Genomic DNA, 23,417 nt, shown 5'->3' on the forward strand with positions numbered 1-23,417 from the left:
CCCCTGCTACTGCCCATGTAGCACCATCTTTGCTTCTTTTTCATGAAGCCCCGGTACCAACATTTACCTCTCCATACAGTACCCACCCTGCAACTGCTACAGTTTGTTCCTCTTCTATAGCGCCCACCATGCAACTGCCACACAAAGTCCTTACCTATCTAGTGCCAACATCGCTGCTACCGGAGCTAGTCTTTGCATCTATCACCAAACTCCCCCTACCTGTAGGGAGCCCTCATCCTACCTAAATGTATCTTTCCATTTCAGCTCCCTTTCTATTTCCACAAAGTGGTCCTCGCACAAAGCCTCAGCCTTCCTTCCACAAGTAATTATCTTTCCAGCTAATTACCAACTACACTTATACTGAGCCTTTATGTTCAAGCAGGCCTGTGTTAGAGAAAGTGAACATAAATGAAGCATGCTTAATTAGTCTTAACTCCTCATATTCCAAAATGCTTACAGTGGAGCAAATTCTTCTTTGCTCCTGAATGATTATTACATTCAGAAGGAACTTTTTACAGAGCATGGAATAGGCCCAGTCAGAAAGCAACTTGCCAACAAGCTCAGAACACACACTAAATGAGATGATTCACGGGTGAAATTAGGATGAGAGATAGACTGGTAGTTTGTGATGAAGGCAGGAAGCTCATTATCATTCAGTCATTTTATAAGCAACTATATGAGGGGGACTGATATACTAGCAGGGGTGCACTATTGCTTGCAATGGGTCGACTCTTGACAACACAAATCCAAATTCAATCATTTCAGTGTTTCTAGGGAACGTAGTTTGTTCAAACCACAGTATGGGATCTGAAGAAATTAGGCTTACAGTCAATGAAAATGGTCGTGGGGGGTCTCTCAGAAAAATGCATGAGTTCCTTGGGGTTTAGTAGCTCACGCCAATTTTCACTGGCCAGAAGTATCTCTCACTACACAAAGGTTGGAGACCCCTGCTGTAGAGCTTGCTGGAATGGGGTGTGGAACTTGCCCCGGCTCGTGGTAGTCCCTCTTTGGCACACGACGGTGTTGGCAGGTGAGCGGTGCGGCCTTAGGGTGCTGGTGTGGGCAGGCCTGGTCTGGGTATCAATGTCCTGGGGTGCAACAGTTGCACAGGGTGGCAGGCCCTGCTGCCCACGGTGTCGGCCTCTTGGCAAACTGTGAGGTGCCACCTGTCAGTGACGTTGGCCTTTCCAGGTGAGAACCATGCTCTGCGCCATGGGGTTTTTGTCCACACCCCTGTGCAGCCCTGGCGTACTCAGGGCCCTCCCACTACACTCAAGCACACGGGGAGCGAGCGACATTTTCGCTATTTAAGCCCCGACCTGGTGTGACATGGTTGCGTCCACTGTTCACTACTCTCCAGTCACCAGCAGTAGTGGTCTGCATGGACACAGCTGTGCTTTGACTACCCATGTCTGTCCTGCAAATACAAGCCTTACTTGCCGTTGTGACATTGCCATTCACAGGTCATTTGCATCCTTCATACATGGCTGCATTCTGCATCTACACACGTTCAGCTGTTGTGTGGCTGTGGTGCCATGATATGGCTGTATTGTGTGCAGGCCAGGGTTAGGCCAGGATCACCATGGAGTGTAGTTGTCGTTTCTGGTAGGTGGGCATGTTGTTTGGCATGTTGTATGTGGTTTGGTCACGTGTGCATTCCCACAATTGTGCATTGTGTGATGGTGGCTTAATGGTGTGTGGTGTGTTGATTTGGCACTTACCAACAAGCAGTCCAGTTCTATATGTGCCATCCTGGAAGCGCTGGTTGATGATGGACTGTCAGAAGATGTAGAAACCGTGTATACTGCCTGGGTGGTTTGCAACAACATTGTTGAAGAGTCCCCGGTGGTCCACTATTGCCTGCACAATGATGGAATGCGTGTGCTTTCTGTTATGGTAGTGGTGTGCTGTATCCGCAGGGGGCACACGTGGGACATGTGTGCAGTCTATTGCCCCCAACACGGCTGGGAATCCGTCTATGGTGTAGAAGCCTTACTTGGTCTCCTGCTGTTCCTGCGCAGTGTCAGGGAAGTGAAAGTACTGGGGTATGAAGCTGAGGATGGCATTCAGGACAGGTGTGATGAACCCCTCCGAATCTGGCAGTTGTTGGTTGGAAGGTGCCAGAGGCCAACAGGTGCAGCACAGCCAGCAGCTTTTTCTGTTGAGGGATGTTGGTTCTCCGCTGTGTTGGGACCGTCAACCTGTGGGCGATGTGGCTCATGATGCGGATGATGGTTGTCTTTTTGAGCCTGTTTAGGCAATGACTTCCTCGGGCGTTAGGTCTGTGAAACTGGTGCGTTTTCAGTAGGTAGGCTGTCTTACTCTGCGCTGCCTCTGTGGTGGTCCGGAGGAGGCTGGTCTGGGTCCTGGGGGTGGTGGCGGTCCTGGGGATGGTGGCGGTGGGTGTTGTGGCCCTGTTGGAGCTCCGAGCTGCATGATGAGTTGCTCCATGCTGTTGTTTGTTCTTCGGGTGTGGCTGTGTGCAGGGCTCCATTGCCTACTGCAGGTTGTCGACCGGCTTTACACCTGCAGGAGGCAGGTGTTAAATACCTGCTGCGACTGCAGCTTATCGTGTGTTTGTTGTTCGCATCACAGATCTTGCATTTCTTTGTGAAAGTGGTGTTGTGTTTTTTTTGTGTGTTTTTGCACGGGTACGCCTACTCTGCATCTCATTAGGGTTAGTTGGTGGTGTCCACCGTGGAGATACATTTTGGGGCAGTTATTGCAGGAATACAGGCGCTGTTTGCAGTTTGCACCAGCTTGTGAATGGGGCGTTAAATCTATCTCCACATTTGTTGCATAAGGGGGGGGATGAATCAGAGTTGAGTCCTTGTGAATATCCCCCCTAGTTCCAATATTTCTCAGTTTTGATGGTCACCATTTCTCTTCATCGAGCTCTGCTCTTCAGATTTCTCCTCTAGGTTGTCATAAAGATATCAATGAAGTTATGTCCTTACTCATCTCTACAAATAATCTATATGAACCTGGAGAGCCCTCTCAACGTGTACCTTTCTCTGTTCTCCTTATCAAATGCTCTGTTGCTGATGTAGTTAGATTGCACTTTACAAAATTATTAAACATGAATAAATAAACCTAAAAATGATGGTGATTGTTAACTTTTCCAGCATTCTTCGAAACCGATTTCTGCCAGTGGTACATTAAGCTCTTCTGGCACCAGTCTGAACTACGTCATTACCAACTTTTCACTGCATTTCTTGAGTAGACTATTGGACCACATTCATATTTCAAGTCCCTTTGAACTAATACGCAGGGGTTTGTATGCAGATTCATGTGTGCAACAAATAGTGACAGTGGCACAAATCTACGAAAAAAGTTATGTGTACGTGCATTGGTTTTAAGTAAATTTTATGGATAATTTTGAAAGAATTCTCTACACCCATTATACGTATCCTCGAATACACAAATGTATTTCAAGTTCCATAATCAGAATCAGAATTGTAACAAGGATACGATGTTGCCTGTGAAAAAGTACACAAAAATGCATTCCACATATTTTTCACTAGAGACATTTTTTTAACAGGAAAAAAAACACCTTGCCCCACATCTCCATTGATTTTGGTCATTTTTCTTTCCCACTCCTAACATGGAAGCATATTTTCGGCACTTGCTGGCAGTAGCAATCTTGCAGGCATTTTCAGAATACCCACAAACGTGTATGTTCACCAAGAAATGCCCCAAGCAATGCACAAACACCTACCTATAGACTAGAAAATGCTGGGCTTGATTCACAAAGATAAACTCACACTTTTGATTAAGCTTATAATTATTAGACATTGACAAAGGTATTTCACTAGTAGTATCGTTATGACTACAGAGTCTCTGCATATAATAAAAGATAGGCCAGTCCTATCTTTTTATGTGCGGAGAGACTTCGCAGTCAAACGATGCTAGTACCATACCTTTGTGAATAACAAACAATCCGAAACCTACACTACAGTATAAGTTCAACTTTGTGAATTAGGCCCAAGGTCTTTCCATCATATTAGCAGAGTTACTGTGTGAAAAAAGCACATTCGATAGGGTACATTTTCACAATTTTGGATTCTGTTAATGTAATTGTATGAATCGGAGATGTAATTTTGCAAAGCAAATGACATTTTTTGAGCACCTAGATTGAATTCGGGTATATACAAATCTTTATTAATTGGGCACTGATTATTTCTTTAAATATGTCCCTAAGAAAAGCATGCAATGGCGCTCCATTATGGTGTTCTTTTGGTTGGCAAAGTTCCACAATAAATTAATATGCTCTTTAATGTCCTTTCTGTCTCACAAATATTGTGTGAAATGTATTTGATTTGGCACTATTTTGTAGACAACCTTCTTTGTTATTGTTTACTCCAACCCAGAATAATACCTTGTCCACCTTTTGTTTTTTAACTACTTACACATACTCAGGAAAATATTGTTAAAATGCTCATATTTGTGATTTGAAGTTTATTTCCTTGACTGTACTGTGTACAATTTTGATAATATTAGTTCATCTTCAGTCCAATCCAAGACAACATTCAGTAACTGAACTAATTAAACAAGTTCTCTGAATTAGATGTGGATGTTCTGTCCGTGGATAACTAAACTGCCCCAAAGACAGCTTTTCATTATGGGTACTGGGACTCTGTCCTCTCCCTTTTCCAATGCATGATGAGTGTCTTTCAGGGAGACGGACATTGTAACCGTCATAAAATGCAATGTTATCTTTATTTCCCAAAAGATAACAGACCCGAATTTCAAGGAAATGCTGTGAAGTGGTTTCATTTAGATATGACACATTTGGCAAAGTGCCTTCCTCAAACAATAACAAGACTGAAGAAAAGTTGTACATATATTTAGTGAACTAATCATGGCAAGCGAGGAAATATTTCTGTCAATAATAGTTATCACATGAAATTTATTTGGAAATTATCTGTTGGATACGTTTTGTCAAAAAAGTAGAAATAATTATTCTCTTTAACAAAACAAGATGAATTAATCAGTATATGTACAAAAGAATGATCAATTCTTAGTTCAAAGAAGCGCAATAGCAGCCAGTCTCATATTAAGTTACCAACACACAGCACTGGACATATTATATGGTAGCAAGGTACATATTATATTAGATTACGTTATCACAGGATACTGGTATATATAACTCATTATACATTCCGGTCAGTTATGTCTTCGAAATCCTGAAAACGTATCTTTGTAATACATATTACCAGTTGTAATGCATACACACTCATACCAGAATACCATGTATCTAGTCACTGCATGTGTTGAATATTGCCAGTATATGCACTATTCTGTCTAATAAAGATAAGCATGTTACTGTACATTAAGACATTACACTGAATCAGATCCCATAAAGGTTAGTAGGATGGTATATTAATGCATTGCATGTAGCCAAATCTTGATATAGCGGCCTGGCCTCACTTTGAAATTATACCCCGAAGACCTGAAGCATATTCTATCTAGAAGATTTTATTGCGTACCCTAAAATAACGTCTTAACAATAAGCAAATCAGTCGATTATCCCTATCCTCTGTAGAGCCTGGCCTAAAAATGTTCCTGAGTTGTTATGTGATTCAGTATAATAATTCAAATAAGGAAAAATGTTGAAACAAATATTATATACATTTGAACAACGTACATTTAAATTAAAATAATAACAAAATAAACTACAAGATATATTAAATATTGAAAAACAGGTAAATGAAATGTATTTCCCTCCCTATTACCCAAACCCAAACAAACTAAACATGCAAAAACTACAAATGAAATGAAAATAGTATTTAGGTAAAACAAATACATAACACAAAATAATATTAATATAAATAAATATAAATGTATTCCGCATATATTTTTATTAAATACACTTATCGAACAATGTATAATTGTTACATATACAACAACACATTTACATAATCAATATTCAACTAAAATGTACATAATTATCAATTAAATATCTAAATAACATTAAAAGATGTATTTCAAAAGCAATTTCAATTTAAAATGTTCTCACCCAACCATCCACTACTTAAATATACATTAATAATTAAATTATGAAAATAAAACATTAATTAAAAATTACAAAATGTAAATAAAATATCAATTAGGCAATTTACATATTTAATCATGAATGAAATAGTTAATAATAAAACAAATTAATAGTAAAAATGAATAAAATGTCATTTATTATTTTCCACCCAATGCCACTGCAAATCCAACAACCCACTACTAGAATATAAATTAGTAAATACATTTTTAAATAATGACCATTTGAAATTTATAACAAGGACACTAATAAAACTAATACCGAAAATTGATATGCTAATATATATTAAGGGCTTATTACGAGCCTGACAAACCACGGCAGTCGGTCTTCTGACCGCCCTATTATGACCAGGGCGGTTGGGCTGCCCTGGGACCACCGCAACACCCAGGGATAAGAGATTCCTGGTGGTGGTGTGGTGGTCTTGAGCCCACATATGCTTGATGGGCTGCTGCAGCCCCACCAAGCATATTACAAGTTTCCTCACCACCACACTTTTGATGGAGGTGTGACTGCCATGAAAAGTGTGGTGGTGAGGAAACAATGAAAGCCCTACAGGCCCCCCCTGTGTCCCTGCACCATGGGATGCATGCAGGGGAGCAAATGTTGTGCCCCACTCTGTGCATGCACCCCAGTACCTGCACTATTGCAGGTAGCAATTTTGAAGTTCCCATTGTAGCGCCTATTTCATAGGCACCGCCTCAGGGATGCCAAAGAACCACCATCCAATCCTAATTTGGAAAGCGGTTCAAACACAGGTTTAGCAGTGCGGGAGATGGTCCGTCCTGCTCCCGCACTGCAAAACTCATGATAATGCCCTTAGATTAAAAAATGAAATTTCTTATTGCTATATTTAATGAAATAATTTAAAATACTAAAATATTCTTTAAAAAATATAATATATAAAACAAGACGTTCCTACCATTGATATTCTGTTTGAAACAAAATGTATGTCACACAAAATTCTGGAATCAATATTTGTGTCATTCACTATGCCTCACACTATCATACTACCCTTTGGTTAAGTTTTTTTTTATGTATAGGGGCTGATTAAGTGTGCCTTTTAAATCCAGATGGGAGCAAAACATGCAAAATCAGCAGGTAAAAACTGATTCCCACATGAGATTCCATGTATTGTGATCAGTGGTAACCCTCCCTTCGGAATTACCATTGAACATCTATCTAATATCTGCAACAAACTTGAGAACATTATCAACAGTTTTTCGCAGGGTGCTTTTTGCACAGGGTTGTTACCATTTAATACATCAGGATGTTTTGCTTTTTGATCACCTAGTCTTGAACCGTTAAGGTGGATGAGTCTCACTACCTGCCTCTTATTCACGGTAATTTCATCATAATTAGACTGCACATGTTTACCACCTATGTGACATGGCTAGTGTAACAAGCACAAGGCTGGTTACACGTGAACATGTGTGCACTAGTGCAGACTGCACATGCAAGACTACAATTGTGCACAGACTGGTATATGCACATAGATAACCCGCCTGTGGCACTTTTTACACTTCAAATTTGACTGGACAAAATACTGCTTTTGACAGTCCTCAATCTTCCTATAATTATCAATTATTGACCCGTATGTGGTTCTAATATCCCATAAAGGCAGGGGTATGATATTTTAAATACATGTCCTAACAGTGAAACATAACTAAAAACAGTATTTACTGAAAAAACGCTAGCTGTTCCCATTGGGAATCTTTGGGGTACCTTGTTACAGTGAGTAAATGCTAAGTTTGGATTGATAGCAGCTAGAGAAATACTTCATCCACACATTCTAATAGTAATTTAAAATCTTCTTTAATGGTAAAGTAAGATTTTAAATTATTATTTTGGAAATGCCATTTTTAGAAAACTGACATTTCCCTGCCTAAGGTTTCAGGGGTCTTTCTGGGAGGGCCCAGCTGCCTGGGCTAATGACTATTGATAGCTCCCCAACTGAGAAATGCATGTTTGAGCCTGACAGGAGACAAAGGGGCCTGGATGTAGAGGGTGGAGAAGGAAGTGGGTATTCCTGACAGGATTGCTGGAGAGGAGTTGAGCCCTAAGTACACTTCAAAGGAGCCTGCCAGCAGCTCACAGAAGAGAACCTAACACCAGGCCTGCTCCGGCCTTTTTTACACTAGACAGGTTGGAGACAAACTGATGGGGAATTTAAAGAACTGACAAGAATCTGTTTTAGGGTTCGACAAAGAGATGTTCTCTACACACAAGTCAGCACAGGGCATACAAGTGGCATCCCCAGACCATGGAAGAGAGCACAATCCTGGACATGACAGTGTAAGCAATTGGGTTTTTGGTTGACTGGGGTGGGAGTCTGGTCAAGCAGCAACCACAATCCTTGACTAAGTAAGGCACAAGCAAACCCCAAATTAAACTGCGCTCAACCGCCTGGTAGTCGGCACAGAGCAGCCAGGCGTACTGTAGAGGCAATGTGTAAAGTATTTGAGCAATACTTCAAGCAGTAATAAAATAAAAGCACCACAGCAAAAGGATCCAAACCAAGGGCCTGATTATGATGACGGTGAGACCACCACTGACAGCCCATCAGTGGCGGCACCACCGCCATCGCACTCATTTTTACAGCCCGACACATTTGGATGGCAGACAGATGTTTGGTGTTTGTAAAGACTGACCGCATCGGATTTGACGGGCTCAAAGAGCCCACTGGTCCATCGGAGGCAGAGTAATGTCTACAGTGGTGGAGGTGCCTGCCAGGCACCGCGGTAGGCATTACGATGTTCCTTTCCGCCAGCCCTTTCATGGCGGTGAACCCCCATGAAAAGGCAGGCGGAAATGAACATTGGGGGTCCGTAGCGGGCCCCTCTTGACCCTCTGGGCCTCAGTTTTAGGACAACTTTGGTGTCCCTCTACATATCCCTGCTTCATATGGCAGGCACCGCATGGTGCCTGCCATGTAGTGCAGAGATATGTTTCTGGCATATTTTATGCAATGTGGCGGGTGCTGCAGCCCGCAGCACCCGCCACAATAGATAAAATAGACATTGCAACCACTTTGGTGGCGGTCGCATCATTATTCGGAATGCGGGGCCATCGACTTGTAGTTTGGCGGTCCCTTTCCTAATGATGGAAGGTGGTAGGAACAAAGTCCGACCACCATCCTCATGAGGCCCCAAGATACAAAAATAGAACTTTATTTAATAAAAATACCAAAACTAAAACAATCCAATCAGTAATACCAGAGATATGCAATTTTAAAGGTTTTAGTGAAAATAGTGCCAAGAAACACAAAGCACCAATCTTGGATATCTGGTTGTGCCTCTTTGGGCCAAAGTCACAAAATCAGGCCCACTACGATGGAGCATAAGCTGGCTACAGGGACCCAGTCAGGCCAGCTGAACAGAGGACCTTAAATCCTGGTTTGCAGAGCGTTGCGTCGATCCATGTCTTAGATGTGCTGTGGAACTGAAGCGAATGCATCGGTTCTGAGGCGTGGCGAGTCTATAAAGCAAGGGCCAGAATAGTGGTAAGGGATCCCGTTGACAGAACTTGCGATGTGATGTTAAGTCTGGCATCGAGGTTGTTGTACACAGCTAAGGTAATGAAATGGTTCCAAAGAACTGTGATGCTGAGATTCAAAGTCCAGCATCCTCATCAATGTCAAGATTGCTGCCAGAAAGAGGTGGGAGTGACTGTGGCAAAGATGTATCCTGCAGTAGCGGTTCAGATGAGCTGAGACAGTAATGCAGGTCTTTGCAACGGGTCCAACCCATGCAGTAGCAGAGATACATACGTTCTGCTTAGGGTTGCACTGTGCAGCAGAGGGTATGTGTCTCTTCTATTGGATCCATAGAGGCTAGCAGAGCACCTTAAGCCCACTTACAAGATCCAGGTGTGTGGTGACACCATTTGACAGGATAGACTCACAGATGGCAGAATCCAGGACGCAGGTGCAAGGTTGTTGGAAGCCTGTTGTGTCCCTGAGGCGTTAGATCAAGAGACCAGCTACCTAGCCCTTGGAGTCACTCTGGGTTCTGGGCTCAAGAGATGCATGTGCGTTCCTTCTCACCCCGGGAGGAGGTCAGCAGTTCAGCACATCAGGGTAGCAGCTCAGCACAGCAGCAGTCCAGCAGAATGGCAGTCCTTTTAGCAACACAGCAGTCCTTCTTCGTGGTAGAGTACCAGACGTGCACTGCGGTGGTAGTGTCTGAGGTCTGGTATATATACCCTTTTGTGCCTTTAAAGTGGGGTGAAGCTTCTGGAGGCATGCCTTTGTAATGCACAGACCCTACCTTCCTAACCTGTGCTTCAGACTAACTGCAGAGGGTAAGTAGCCATTTGTGTGGAGACATGACCCAGCCCATTCAAGTGTAAGTAGGTCTGACTCCAGCGTCTCCCTTCCACACAGTTAGTGATGGCCCATCAAGTCACACCCAGGCTCCCCATATGAGCGACTGTCTGGGAGGAATACAGAAAGCCGAACTGTCAAATACCCTAAGCAGAGAAAATTCCAACTTTCTAAATGTGGCATGTTCAGAATTGTAATTTACAATCAGGCTTCACCCATAAGTTAGAATTATTAGATTGCTATTGCACGACACCAAACTTGAAGGGGTTACTAGTTCTTATTTGGAAATTACACTTATTAACTGCAATACGTTTTGTTCAATGGTATACTATGGTAAAGGTAAGTCTTGCAGTAGTTAAAAAAAAAATTAAGAGGTTTTTACTGCCAGGACACATAAAATTTAAAAGTATATATCCTACTTTTTAAATATATCACACCTTGCCCTCTGGGCTATCCAGGGCCTACTCTAGAGATGAGATACTTATTAAAAAGAAAGGCTTGGGCCTAGCAAATGTTTACTTTGCTAGGTCAGAATGGTAGGTTAAAACTGCCCACACACAGGCTGCAATGGCAGGCTGGAGACATGTTTAAAGTGCTACTTAAGTGGATTGCACGATCAGTGCTGCAGGCCCACTAGAAGCATTAAATATGCAGGACCCGGGCACAGGTAGAGCCACTTTACTAGGGACTTACAAGTAAATGTAATATGCCAATTGGGTATAAGCCAATGTAACATGTTTTGAGAAGAGAGCGCAAGTGCTTTTCCATTGGTTAGCAGTGGTAAAGTGCTCACAGTCCTAAGGCCAGCAAAAGTGAAGTCATTGAAAATAGGAGGTCTGAAGGCAAAAAATAGTGGGAAAACCATGCTAAGAGTGCCAGGTCTAACAGAAGGTGACTGTGCCAACACCATGGACAGCTGGAAGGACTACCCACTTGATGCCCTAATGGATTAGGGAGTCTGTCTGTAGCTGACCCCGAGGACCAGATAAGTTTCTCCAGGGACGGTGATGCTGGCCACCTTCCACCCACTAAGGGCCAGTGGGTGGAAGACCTTGAGTTTTGTTCCCCCGGAAGGAGGAAGGAAGCACCAGGAGCAACGCAAAGAAGAAAACTGGTGTAAGGACCCAAGGAAACCAGCTCCTTGTGAATTGGGCCACTTTTGGGGCAAGGTGACTTACTAAATATGCTCCTGGTAGCTAGAGCTTGCCGACGGGAGTAAAACAAGCTCAAGATCGATTTTTGATACTGTGCTTGGAAGGGAGTACACAAGGCTCGCCACTATTTCTTAAAATTACCCCCTGGATGGTCAGGTGCCCCGGGTCAGATGCGAATGGGAAGTACAGGACAAGAACTAGGTACCCCCTTAACAGGACCTAGAAGACCACCACAGCTCAAAACAGACTTGCTCCTTCCATGAAAGCACAATGAGAGTTGCTCTTATGCAGCAGGAGCAGAAGGAAAAATGCTCCCAAACACTGGAGGGTAGCGGGCATGGGGAGCTGGCGAGGTCACATGGGTGTTGGGTCTCCCCAGTGGCCCCTAGTGTTTCACTTGGGCGCAGCGAAAAAACACATGTGTGGTAAAGACTACATCAGGAGCACCCTATGATATAATGTAATATTCACTGCTTTGAGGCTGAGAGCATTAGAGCAAGATGTTTCCATATTGCTCTAATGATATAATGTGATGGCCCCTTGACAAAGTCAATAGAGTTGCAAAATATCATAATTTGATGACTCCCTTGACAAAGCCAATAGGATTGTCTTATATTTTAATGTGATACAAAGCCACTAGGCCTCTTTTATTTACAGTGACACCGCCTATTTTGTGACATTATGTCATGAGAAACCATTGATGGTTGGTTGGTGTATTACCTGTGCCTATTATGAGCAGTTTACATTGTTGAACTGGTGTGACCATGGGGTGGAATTTCACAGTTTCCCATTAGAGTGTCCCAGACCATAATGTCCTTTGAATCCCAACACTACACTTCACTAGGCCTGTATGAGGATGGTGCTTCTCTATTGGTTGTGGGACTGTAAATGGAACCTGCACCATAGATCTGGGTGAAGAGGTAGGCCCTCCTTCTTTGGTTGGGGGTGATTGGGGGCTGCAGGGTATTCTTGCACGTGCCATGAGTGGTGCAAATTTCCAGTGAGGGATCCCACCTGTGAGTTATTTTCCTTTTTATAGAGATTTCCCTATCATTGATGCAGGCCAGAAAACACTGGAAAGGGGGTGCAAGAAAAGTTGAGGTTATATGGTTGGGAGGTAGAGCAGTGTAAGGGTGGTCTACAGTAGTGCGTAGCCTGGTAAGGGGATGGGTTCCACGTAAGGTTTAGTAAGTGACTCTGAGGAAATAAAAGAGGAGGTTGTGGACTCTCTAGATTCCCAGCATAGGTTATTGGTGGATCCTGCGATGTCAGGGTAGGGTAGGCGACTGCCCGAGTACAGTGAAGGATGTCATCCTTGGACTGTTTCACCTGAGATGAGGTGGCGGCTGTGACGATGCATAACCAGGCATCCAATCAAGTAGATGCTGTGGCATCAGACCCCGGTGCTGAGAGCAGAGGCCTGGTAGACAGTAGAGAGATGTATGGTGCAGGAGGTGGCTGAGGCCACAGTGCTCCAACCAGATGGCCAGGTGGTGCCTACTCTTGAAGAGGACCTTGAGAATAGGTTTTGAGGGAGGGACCCATGTTTGTCTAGGATTGTCGCTCTGAGCTGTCAAAAGGACAGGCTGCAGAAGCTCTGCTTTAGTCAAATACTGCCTGGTACACTTTGTGTGTACAAGTTGGGCTGGAAGCCCGGTAGATTGAGGCTATGCAGGAGGTGGGTGAACCATCATGACCCACCAAGGTGGCCAGGTGGGGCCTGTATTAGGTGAAGGGACCTGAACATCAGTCTGGAGTTACGGAAGCACTTCTATTAGGGATTTTTACTCTGAGCTGTCAGAAGGACAGGCTGCAGAGGCTGGGCCCTAGCGGACTCCTGCCTGGTGTATTTCTGGTGTATCAGCCTTAGAGCACAGCCCTGAGGCCCCTTGAAGTCCAGGCTTGCCAGGCATTGGTTTGACTAGTGGGAGCAGCCCCCATCGTCATGGTGTAGAAAGTAAGTGCTCCTGGGGTTGGCACACCTAATTCGTCAGTTAGTGCATTAGTCTTGGTTGGTGCTAGACACTTTTGTCAGGATTGTCACAGTGGAGGACATTTTCTGGCAGACTTCTGGTGGGTGCATTTTAGGCATACCAATTGGAGTTGATGCCCATTTAGAGGTGTTGGAAGGCAGGAGTGTACGCCAACAGGGTGACCAGTCAAATTTCACTGGGGATCCTTAGGGTCCTGCGTTGATCTCCAAATTAACCGGTTAGAGGCTGGAGAATGGCCCGAAGTGTGACCTGGACGTGACGTGACCCGCACAATGCCCAGTGCCATTTCAGTTGACCCCGTGGGGCTTGAGAGTCCATAGGTGAGGGGTTTCCTGTGATGGGAAATGACTGAGAGTGACTCTTGTCTATAGAGCATTCCATGGTTGGGCTGGGGTTTCCTTAGGAAACACAGTCATCCAGAGCTGGTGTGGTGACAGCAATGGCCCACAGAGTAACTACTGTAGATGATGGTCAGGGTTCTGTGAGGGGACTGTGCCTGCTTCTTTGGGAGGAAGTTACCTGGATGAGGGAGCGTACCAGGTTGTGTATTCTCCAGAGGGAGAAAAGCCAGTGGACCATGCTACTGGTTTCAGTGCTCAGGAAACGGACCGTTACCATGAAGAATGGTAGGCGTAGTGTTGGATGCCCCAGGATAAATGTGGGCCTAGACTTGCTCAGGCTTTCTAGATGTTTAGTGCCCTAGATGTATCCAACCTAGAACCAGAAGTGTTCTTAGTGCAGTCTGGGCACTCTGACTAGAGGAGGCTAAATAGCTGTACTTGGTGAGTTCTCACAGTGTAGGGACACCCGCATAAGATCTCTGTGGTGGCACACTACTGGCAAATGGTATGTCTAGTCAAACTTCAAACCCATTGTCACTTGTTACATCTTGATGTGGGACAAAACAAATATGTCCATTGTATTTAAAATGACACCCCCTATATTGTGATGTTCTACCAGGGAGTACTGTGATTTTGGGAGTCATGACCTAGTAGGGGTCAACTGTGATTTCAGAATATCACCAAAGGTATTTCCATCTGCCTCAAGTACATATTTGTAAATTATTGTGTAGGATGTAATAGCGTGTGTGTAAGAAACATAGTTTTCCTTTTTCAACGAAAAGGCACTAATAGGGCAATCATTTATTGAGTAATATTATTGAGTAGTGTGCAGCTCGAGGCTAAGGATCACCGGACTTGCAGAGGACTTGCAGAGGAAGCTTGCAGTGGGGCTGTTACGAGGGCGGATAGAGAGCTGAGACACCACCAACACCGGCGCAGCGGGACTGCGAGTCCCAGGTTCCCCAGCGGCTGCTGAGACGCCGCACCTGGAGACTCTTCCCGGCTGGCCACGCCTCCTAGCCCTAATGAACTACATCCTCACTCCCACAGACGCGCATCGCGGGACGCGCGCGGGCGGCCGCCGGGCTAAGCCCGGGCAAAGGGCGGGCCGTTTGTGGCCGTTAGAGGCTGGGAGAGACCGGACCGGGCCATCCCTCTTTCGCCCCCATCGTTATTTTGTGGATTTTTACGGTTCAACCTCTTCCCATGGCGAGCAGCGAAACGAGGAGTAAGGCTGCAACTGTAGTGACCGGCACTATGGACAAATTCCTACGTAAGGTTAACCTTGTAACTGCAGAGGACATTGAACAGCTAGACAAAGCCAATGATGAGGGTGTGGAAAATTGTCTCCTCCCTTCGCCAGGTATTACCACGGTCACTAGTACATCGCTCTTGCTTGATGCTACACACCTATCCCTATTGGATAGTATAGACCAAACAATAGAGTCTGTACTCCAACAGCTAAGGACTCCACTATCTTTGTCTAGGGCTAGAGACACTTCGAGCATTACTAGTGATGTGGTTCATTCCCCTGTTGCAGAGCTAGTGCTACATGGGGATCAGGGTGTGGTCGATATCTCACCGGAGTGCATGGTCTCACTAGAAGATCGTACAACGAAAAGGAAAAGATCCAGAAAGCCCCGAATTGCGAAAAGGGCTAAAATCGATCCTGTTCCACCAACCACGGGTGAAAGACCGGATCCACATGACATTTTAAGTGTGGGGAAAGAGAGGGTATTGTTAAGTGTTCCCACTTCCGCATCCACTCCCGTATTTACACAGCCATTTACTTTCGGTGAGGCCAGCCCTAAGGCTACAGATTCCCTTATTGCTTCACTCACTGTTGTGTTTAAAAGTTTATTGAGCCCTCTTTTTTCTAAGTTGGATGCGATAGAGCACAGATTGGCAGCGATTGAGAGATTAAGTGTGGGTACCATGGGTCAGCCCGGGCCTGGAGCAAGTGCAGCTGGGTCTTCTGCGGGGGGATCCGGAGTTTTACATTCTGACCCGGTCCTCATGACCCATGTTCCCCCACCTTCCATCATTCCTAATGGGGAAAATGGTAACCACAGTACAGATCCTGAGTCCCAAATTGCACCTGTACCACTGCCTAGGCTATTGCCACCGGTTCCTCCACCCAGGAGGACGAAGCAACTAGTACAGGCTAACTTACCCATACAGGGGATACCACCCACACCGGGGATACCACCAAAGACGCTAACTAACAGCACTACTCACCAGGCTAGCCCCAAAGCGCGGCGCAGGGCAGTGAATTTACCCCCGAAGCAGCAGGTTATACTGTTATACTGTTGGGGGTACCGGAACTGGCTAACGGTGTAACAGAGTCCTTTGAATCCCTACGTAACAAGGTAATCAGCTGGTTAAACATACAAAGGCCCCTCCCGTCCAGCCTGAAAGGAGAAGTTCTTATGGTTAGAAGGGTTATGTGGGTCGGTTATACCACCAAGAAAAGTGAGGGGGACTGTGTAATTGTTAGTTTTAGGAACCCCCAGGTTGTTTCATATATCTGTAATTGGTTTGGCAATACCGCCAATACATTGATTGAACTCGTCCCTCTCTCATACTTCTATCCTAATTCCACCAAGCCATCTATGAGAAGGGACGAGGGATGGACAAAGGTGGGTTTTGCTGTGGATGGTTCTAGATACAGGCCGAGGTTTAACGCCCATTCAGCCCCTGTGGACTATGCACACCCCAATAGGTTTAATTTGCTGGACGAAGTAGATTGACTTGGAGGGGGTCTTCCTGTACAACCTCCCCAAGTCAATGAAAGTGATACTGTGAGACAGGGGATGGATTTTGAGGGGACTGATAATTTGAATAGAGAAATGGTCCCATCGCAGGGCGGCGGTCTGAAACCCTCTGACCATGGTGTCATTGCTGAAACTGTACTCCCGAGCACAATGGTTGGCACTTCATTCCCTCAAGCGCTTTCCGCTCCAAACTTAATACTCACTACTGGACTCACTTTGGGAATGCAAGATTGCCCTTCCCCATCCCTATCTATGGGCATTAGACTTGAAACAGTTGAGGGGCCTACTCCTAAACCGAGCCCCGAAAGTATAAAGGTTCTCTCCTGGAATGTGGCTGGTATTGCAAATAAAATGCACACACCGGACTGGGATCTTTTAATAAGTACCAGTGATATCTGCCTCTTCCAGGAGACGTGGGCTAGGGAATCCATGAGCAATGTGGGTTTTGCAGTATTCGAAATCCAGGCTAAATGTAGTGGAAAGGGGAGACCTTTGGGGGGTTTGGCGATCTGGGTGGCTAGCCACACTGGCTGTACTGCGGAGAGCATTCCAACGCTCTCGGAGGACATCCAGTGTGTACTCCTTGGGTGGCCCAATGCAGTGAAACTGGCGATCATAAATGTTTATTCTCGCCCGGTCAGTGTGGCTAAGGAATCGCCTACCCTGGAGGATCTTGCGTCCTTTTTGGACTCACTGCCCAACGATTACAAAATTGTGTTGGGTGGTGACTTGAATTGTCATTTTGAACCCCTGGAAGGCCTAAGGGAGGGTGCTTTAACGGCCGAAGACGATTACTGGGGTGTTCCACCATGTTTATCCCCTCACCCCAAATCCTGGTCCCCACTTGTTGTGCAGATCATGTCCCTCACTTTAAATTATGCATTGAGGGCTTGCAATGGCCGTACCCCGTCAGACCGCCCCTCAGCGTGTACCTTCAATAGGAAAGGCCACGAATCCAGGTTGGATTACATTCTTGTTGACATTGGTTCATGGTCTCAGGTCTTGGATTTTAGAGTAGTTCCTAGAACCGATAGCGACCACAATGCTCTTCTTTTAGACTTGAAACATCCAGCACCTTTTGCTGAGTCGCTAACTATCAACCACAAGGATGACCCTGGAAACTTGACCCTTAGTTCCAACAGGCGCAGGGTAAAATGGGTGAAAATAATCAGCACAGAGGATAATTTAAGGAAAATCTTTGATATTGCAATCCCGAAGTTTGTAGAGTTGGAGGATTTAATTAACCAACCTAGATCCACTGATTTTAACCACAAACTGGGTTGCATACATGCTAACTTAGTAGGTTCACTAGCAGAGGTTTTCTACCCTGTGGCTGTCCCTCGGCGAAATCAGACCCACACTTCAGCCTGGTACAACGCTTCCTGCCGTAAGGTCAAGAAGGAATTGATTGAAAATATCAAAGCAGGCTCAGACAAGGGCTTGGTTGCTAAGCTTAGACGGGATTACAAGGATGCCATTGCTTTTGCAAAAAAGGAGTGGGACTGGAATCATTGGCATGATCTCTCCTCTGCATTAGAAACCAGAGACTCAAAAAAATTCTGGTCCCTGGTAAATAATGGCACAGGAGAGCCCAGAGCTGCCGTGGAGCCAAATATTGCACCTTCTGTCTGGGAAGCCCACTTTGGTAAACTCTATCAGGATACTGCATTGCCCACCAACGAAGTGGCCACTGACGATACACTTACCCCTACAGTTGGTCTGGAATTCACTCTTGGTGAGGTGATTGGTGCAGTACAGAGACTGTCAATGGGAAAGGCTCCGGGTTTGGACAGGCTGCCTGGGGATCTCTTTAGACAAAATCCTGAGGTCTGGGGTCCGTATCTCCTTATTTTGTTCAATGCCATCCTGGGAGGTATGGAAATCCCCTGTACTTGGCTGGGAGCAGAGATAGTCCCAATTTACAAAAAGGGCTCCCCTCTCCTCCCTGCCAATTACAGGCCGATCAGTCTCATAGACGTCCCCCAAAAACTCTTCTCCCGTCTCCTATTGGACCAGCTCCTTGATTGGATGGAGGCAAACGATATCCTTAGTCCTCTCCAGGCTGGCTTCAGAAAAAACACCTCCACCATGGACCAGATCTTCCGCCTCATCCTCCTGTATTGGAAAACGGTGAGGATTGAGGGGGGGAGGCTATACATGGTGTTCGTGGATCTGAAGTCAGCCTTTGACCTGGTCCCACGGAAAAAACTATGGGAGGTTTTAAGGGTGTTGGGTGTTCCTACCCACCTGCTGCATGCCATAATCAGACTCCACGATGGCAACTATGCGCAGGTTAGGTGTGGGAGGGACGGAGCGCTCTCATCGAGGTTTCCTGTTCTCAGAGGGGTGAGGCAGGGTTGCGTCTTGGCGCCGACCCTGTTTTGTCTCTTTGTCAACAGCGTCATATCCTACCTTGATGGCGTCAAAAACAACTACGCTCCGCTTCTGACAGGCAGGAGGGTGCCAGCCATTATGTTTGCTGACGACACCCTCCTGCTTTCCAAAAGTCCAATGGGGATCCAAAGGATTTTGGATGGATTTGGTCTTTTCTGTAGACAACATGGTCTAGAGATCAATACAGAGAAGACCAAATTCATGATTTTCAATCCATCACCAAGGAGTAGACCTAATCCCACTTTGGGGACGGCCAGCCTGGAAAGGGTTGCCACTTTTCAGTATCTGGGGGTAACTCTGCATGAGAATCTGTCGTGGGACCCTCAGATACTGAAATCAAGGTTAAAACTGACCCAACTTTCCGGTGCAATCCTGAAGGTTGTAAATACCTCAACCTACAAACCAATAAGCCCGGCACTTGAACTCTATAAAACGCAAGCCAAAGCAGCTGCAATGTATGGCAGCGAGCTATGGGGGTGCAGAGCTGGACCAGATCTTGCCAAAGTAGAAAACACCTTTCTTAGACGCCTTCTAGCCCTCCCTCGCAGCACTCCTCTGACTCCCCTTAGGCTGGATGTGGGTTTGGTCCCTATCGCTGCTGAGCTGGAGTCTAAGCCAGTAAAATTCTGGCACAGGCTCTGGTCCACCAGCGAGCTCGAACATTATAGGAATGATCTCACCCACGTAATGGCCTTGAACCATGGAGATAGAATCCCATGGCTGACCTTCGTTAAGAAGGAATTATATCGTTTAAAGCTGCCTGAGCTTTGGGAGACTCCAGAACTGGGTTGTCAGAGGCTATCCCGGAAACGCTTAGCCCAAACCTATAAGGAAAAAAGCCTTGAGTCACTTATGACCTCGACTACTAACGGCACCCTTACCGAACGCTTTTTGCAATCCAAAAATTCCTATGAATTTGAGGCTTTTATGGACATTATTTTCCCAATACAAGCTAGAAAACTGTTTGTTCAGTGGAGGCTGGGTACTTTACCTATTAAAATTTTTACTTCAAAGTGGCTCCCAGGGGAAGACAAGACCTGCCCGGGTTGTAACTCCCATGATGAGGAAGAAACCCACCTTCTCTTCTTCTGCCCGGCATACTATAGACCAAGGAAACATTGGCTGGTCCCCCTATGCAGGAATTTGGGTTTCAGGAGCCACATAGAAGCTTATAGAGTTTTGAGAACTAGTACTCTGCCCCACATAGTTTTTGCCATGGCCAAATTCATTATGGCTATGTGGCGCATTAGGAGAAAACTGTTAAATACTTAATACCTCAAATCATGATTTTGTTTTTAAATATGGACTGTGATCTTTTTAACAATTCATGTATGTTTTCCCCTTGATATGAAATGCTTTATCTTTTTCCCCATCTGTTTGAACGGCATGTAATTATTTTATGTAATGTGTTTTTAAAATCGCTGTTAAATGTATATTTATGTATCTTTTATGGTCTCATAGACCGAAATAAAGAATTTTGGATTGGATTGGATTGGATTGGAATATTATTGAGTAGCAGTGAATGGTGATTACTGGCCCACCCGACTCCCCTGAGTAGGCCTTGGAATGTTGTGCTTCCGTACCCTGAGAGAGTCAAGTGCTACAATGGGTTGCTTGGTTCCCCAAAAAGAGATCATTTTGGACCTATTACTTGTGGAGGCCTCACATTCTGCACAACTGACTACCCATTTATTGAAGAGGCTAATTACAGCCTGAAATGCTGCATTTAGACATTTACTCCACTGTTATTTCGCCTTGTTTATACAGTGATGCCGATTTCTGTTTATTTACAGATGCATTAAATTCATGAAGTGATTTTTACGTCTACAATTTAATGAATGTTTTTGGTTTGTATAGGAATGAGCAAGTATGTAAACTTTTTCTGTTTTCAATAAAGTGAAAGTTCATAAAGTCTCAAACACTAAAACATAATATTGCTATTTTATTTTTATTCCAAAGGCGTTGAAGAAATTACCACAGGTGTGGACGAAGAAGGTAACATTTACCTTTCGTTCAACTGCAAAGAAAAGACAGATGCCTCCCTGTTTACTTGGAGCAAATCCTATGAAGAAATTTCTGTTGAATCTAAATTCAGCATTCAAACAGTGGAAGAGAAGTAAGATATGTAGCAAAGAGTAATAATCTAAAGTAGTCATTCTAATATTATGGAATCAATTTGGCTTAATCAATAATATGCTATATTTTTTCTTAGCTCCAAACTATACTTCAAAAATCCAGACAAATCAGATTTAGGAACCTACTCCGTCGCTGTAAGTGACACTGAGGGCATTTCATCAAGTTATGTGATGGAGGCGGATGGTAAGACCTTTTCTATTGATTCATCGGTTGCGTTTTAAAATGTACCTTTTAATTAATTTTCAGATATTTGTGAACAGTATTTGACAATTTTTCCACAACGCTCTTAATAATTTTGCTCTCCTTAGACGGTGCTTGGGGCTGAGATAGGATTATTTTATTTAAAAGCAAATATCCAGACATTTAAGGATATTTAATGTTAAAGAAGTGTCTACTGTTGCCACTAATAATGGCAGAGGCGTGTCCGTGTGTATGCTACCCGAGTCTCATGTACTCACATTAAATTATTGGGGGACTTTCCTCATAGTGAAGAAACTGATGGGTTCGATAGACCGAGACCTAAGTACTCTCTGTCAGAGACCTGAATTGGAACACAGACATTTAAATGCTGTAGTTTAGCCTAGACAAAATTGTGATCTTCAAATCTAGAAATATATGGAAGTCCGAAAATCTTCAATGGTGATCGGTTGGAAGTTGTTGCCAAAGAGGAATCCACAAGGTGGAATGCCACTTTTTAGCACTTCCATTGTAGATGGATTTTCTCTGAATCTAAATTTTTAGAACATACTTATAGCTGTGTTACCAAAAGTCTTAAAACGTCATGAAAAACTAATCTGGCATATCCCCACAGGTTTCATTTGAAGGTGGTCACCGAACATCTTCAGTTGAGTTAGTCAATAAAGGTCCATTTAAAGTTGGTTCCTGGGATTGTTCTGCAGCAGCACCAACTACTTTGCCCACAAGGCCTTCCTCACTCCCCAGACATAGTAACACTTTCTCAGGGATTGTAAGAAACAGTGAGTATAGATTATGGAGAATCCAGGTATATTTTAAAACAAGAGGTATAGAACCATTCAGTTTTTACTGAAGTAGCCTGAGCTATCACCCTCAGCTAAAATCGATTTTGAAGTGCATTTGTTTACAGATGTTTAACATGGGCTTTTGAGGTAATCGAAAATGTGTAACAAATAGTTGAATATCCTTATAACTGGATTATCGGGATGGTCCTAAGGTACCTTTAATGACCATTTGTTCGGTTTTAATTACATTTGAAAATCATTTGAGGAAGTGAATAAAAGCACTGGTGTTAAAAATGTGATAGGGGTTCATAATTCTATGTGTTTATTTCCATCTCACCCTAATCTAGCTATTCATGAACAGCTATGCTTTATCCCATCTTTTTATAGTTTGATAAAGTGCAAATCCTACCCTTCAAAGGTGCAAAAAGCAAAACAGATATGAGTTTAGAGGTAATGGAAAATGAATCCCCAGTCTAAAACTCCCTGAAATAGAGTAAGGCAGTAGATAAGAACTGCTAAATGTGATCAGCCAGTTATTCTAAAACACATCGGCCAGAAACACTTCACAGAGACAAAAATATACTTCTTCTCTAAGTTTCTTGGTTTACCACATAGCAGCATTATCCAAAAGCATGAAAGATCCTGAAGCATGGGATGCAAACATCAACAGAGACAAACAAAACAGGAAAATATTTAAAGATGTAGGACTCATTTTACAAAGTCATTTTAGCTATACACATAACTTAGCATCAGAATGAATAGACATACCCGTTTACTCATACACAATATTATCTCAGGGTCAAATAATATTCACAGGAGTAAATCCCACACAAGGGATGTGGAATGGGTGAATTATGGGACAGTTGGTTAGCCTTGATGTGTTGTGAGCGTGCAAAACAAGTCCATTTGTGAGCACTCACAAACTCTTCTTTGACACATAGCCATCCTGTATATGAAAAGAGAATAATGCCAATGATGGGCTGAGGTGAAATCCTATCCAGAATGGGCCAGAAATTTGGAGAAGAGAATTTATTTCATGGACGAAAACGTCAGTGGAGGATAAAGAGAAATTGACAGAAATTGTAATTGCACAATTGCCATGCCTTTTGCAAATGCGTAATTGTACTGTTCACACAATTTCACAATGGAGAAATGCATATACCCAAGTAGTCACATTATGTTTGCAGGACTAGGAAAGCTGCAAATGGTAAACTTTTACATATGCACCACTGGTAAGGTTTGGTAATTGCTGCAAATTGTAAATTAGCATC

General features: G+C 44.1%; 1 protein-coding gene across 1 annotated transcript in view; it reads left to right on the forward strand.

The window, feature by feature from the left end:
• MYOM2 (myomesin 2) overlaps positions 1-23,417 on the forward strand; it is a 724,606-nt gene that overhangs the window by 573,274 nt on the left and 127,915 nt on the right. The window contains exons 22-23 of the mRNA XM_078647923.1: positions 20,990-21,146; positions 21,243-21,349. Coding sequence (XP_078504049.1) covers positions 20,990-21,146; positions 21,243-21,349 — 264 coding nt within the window. The remainder of the gene's footprint in view (positions 1-20,989; positions 21,147-21,242; positions 21,350-23,417) is intronic.

The sequence above is a fragment of the Lissotriton helveticus genome, chromosome 6 (genome assembly GCF_964261635.1).
Source record: "Lissotriton helveticus chromosome 6, aLisHel1.1, whole genome shotgun sequence".
In the NCBI taxonomy this organism is placed as follows: domain Eukaryota; kingdom Metazoa; phylum Chordata; class Amphibia; order Caudata; family Salamandridae; genus Lissotriton; species Lissotriton helveticus.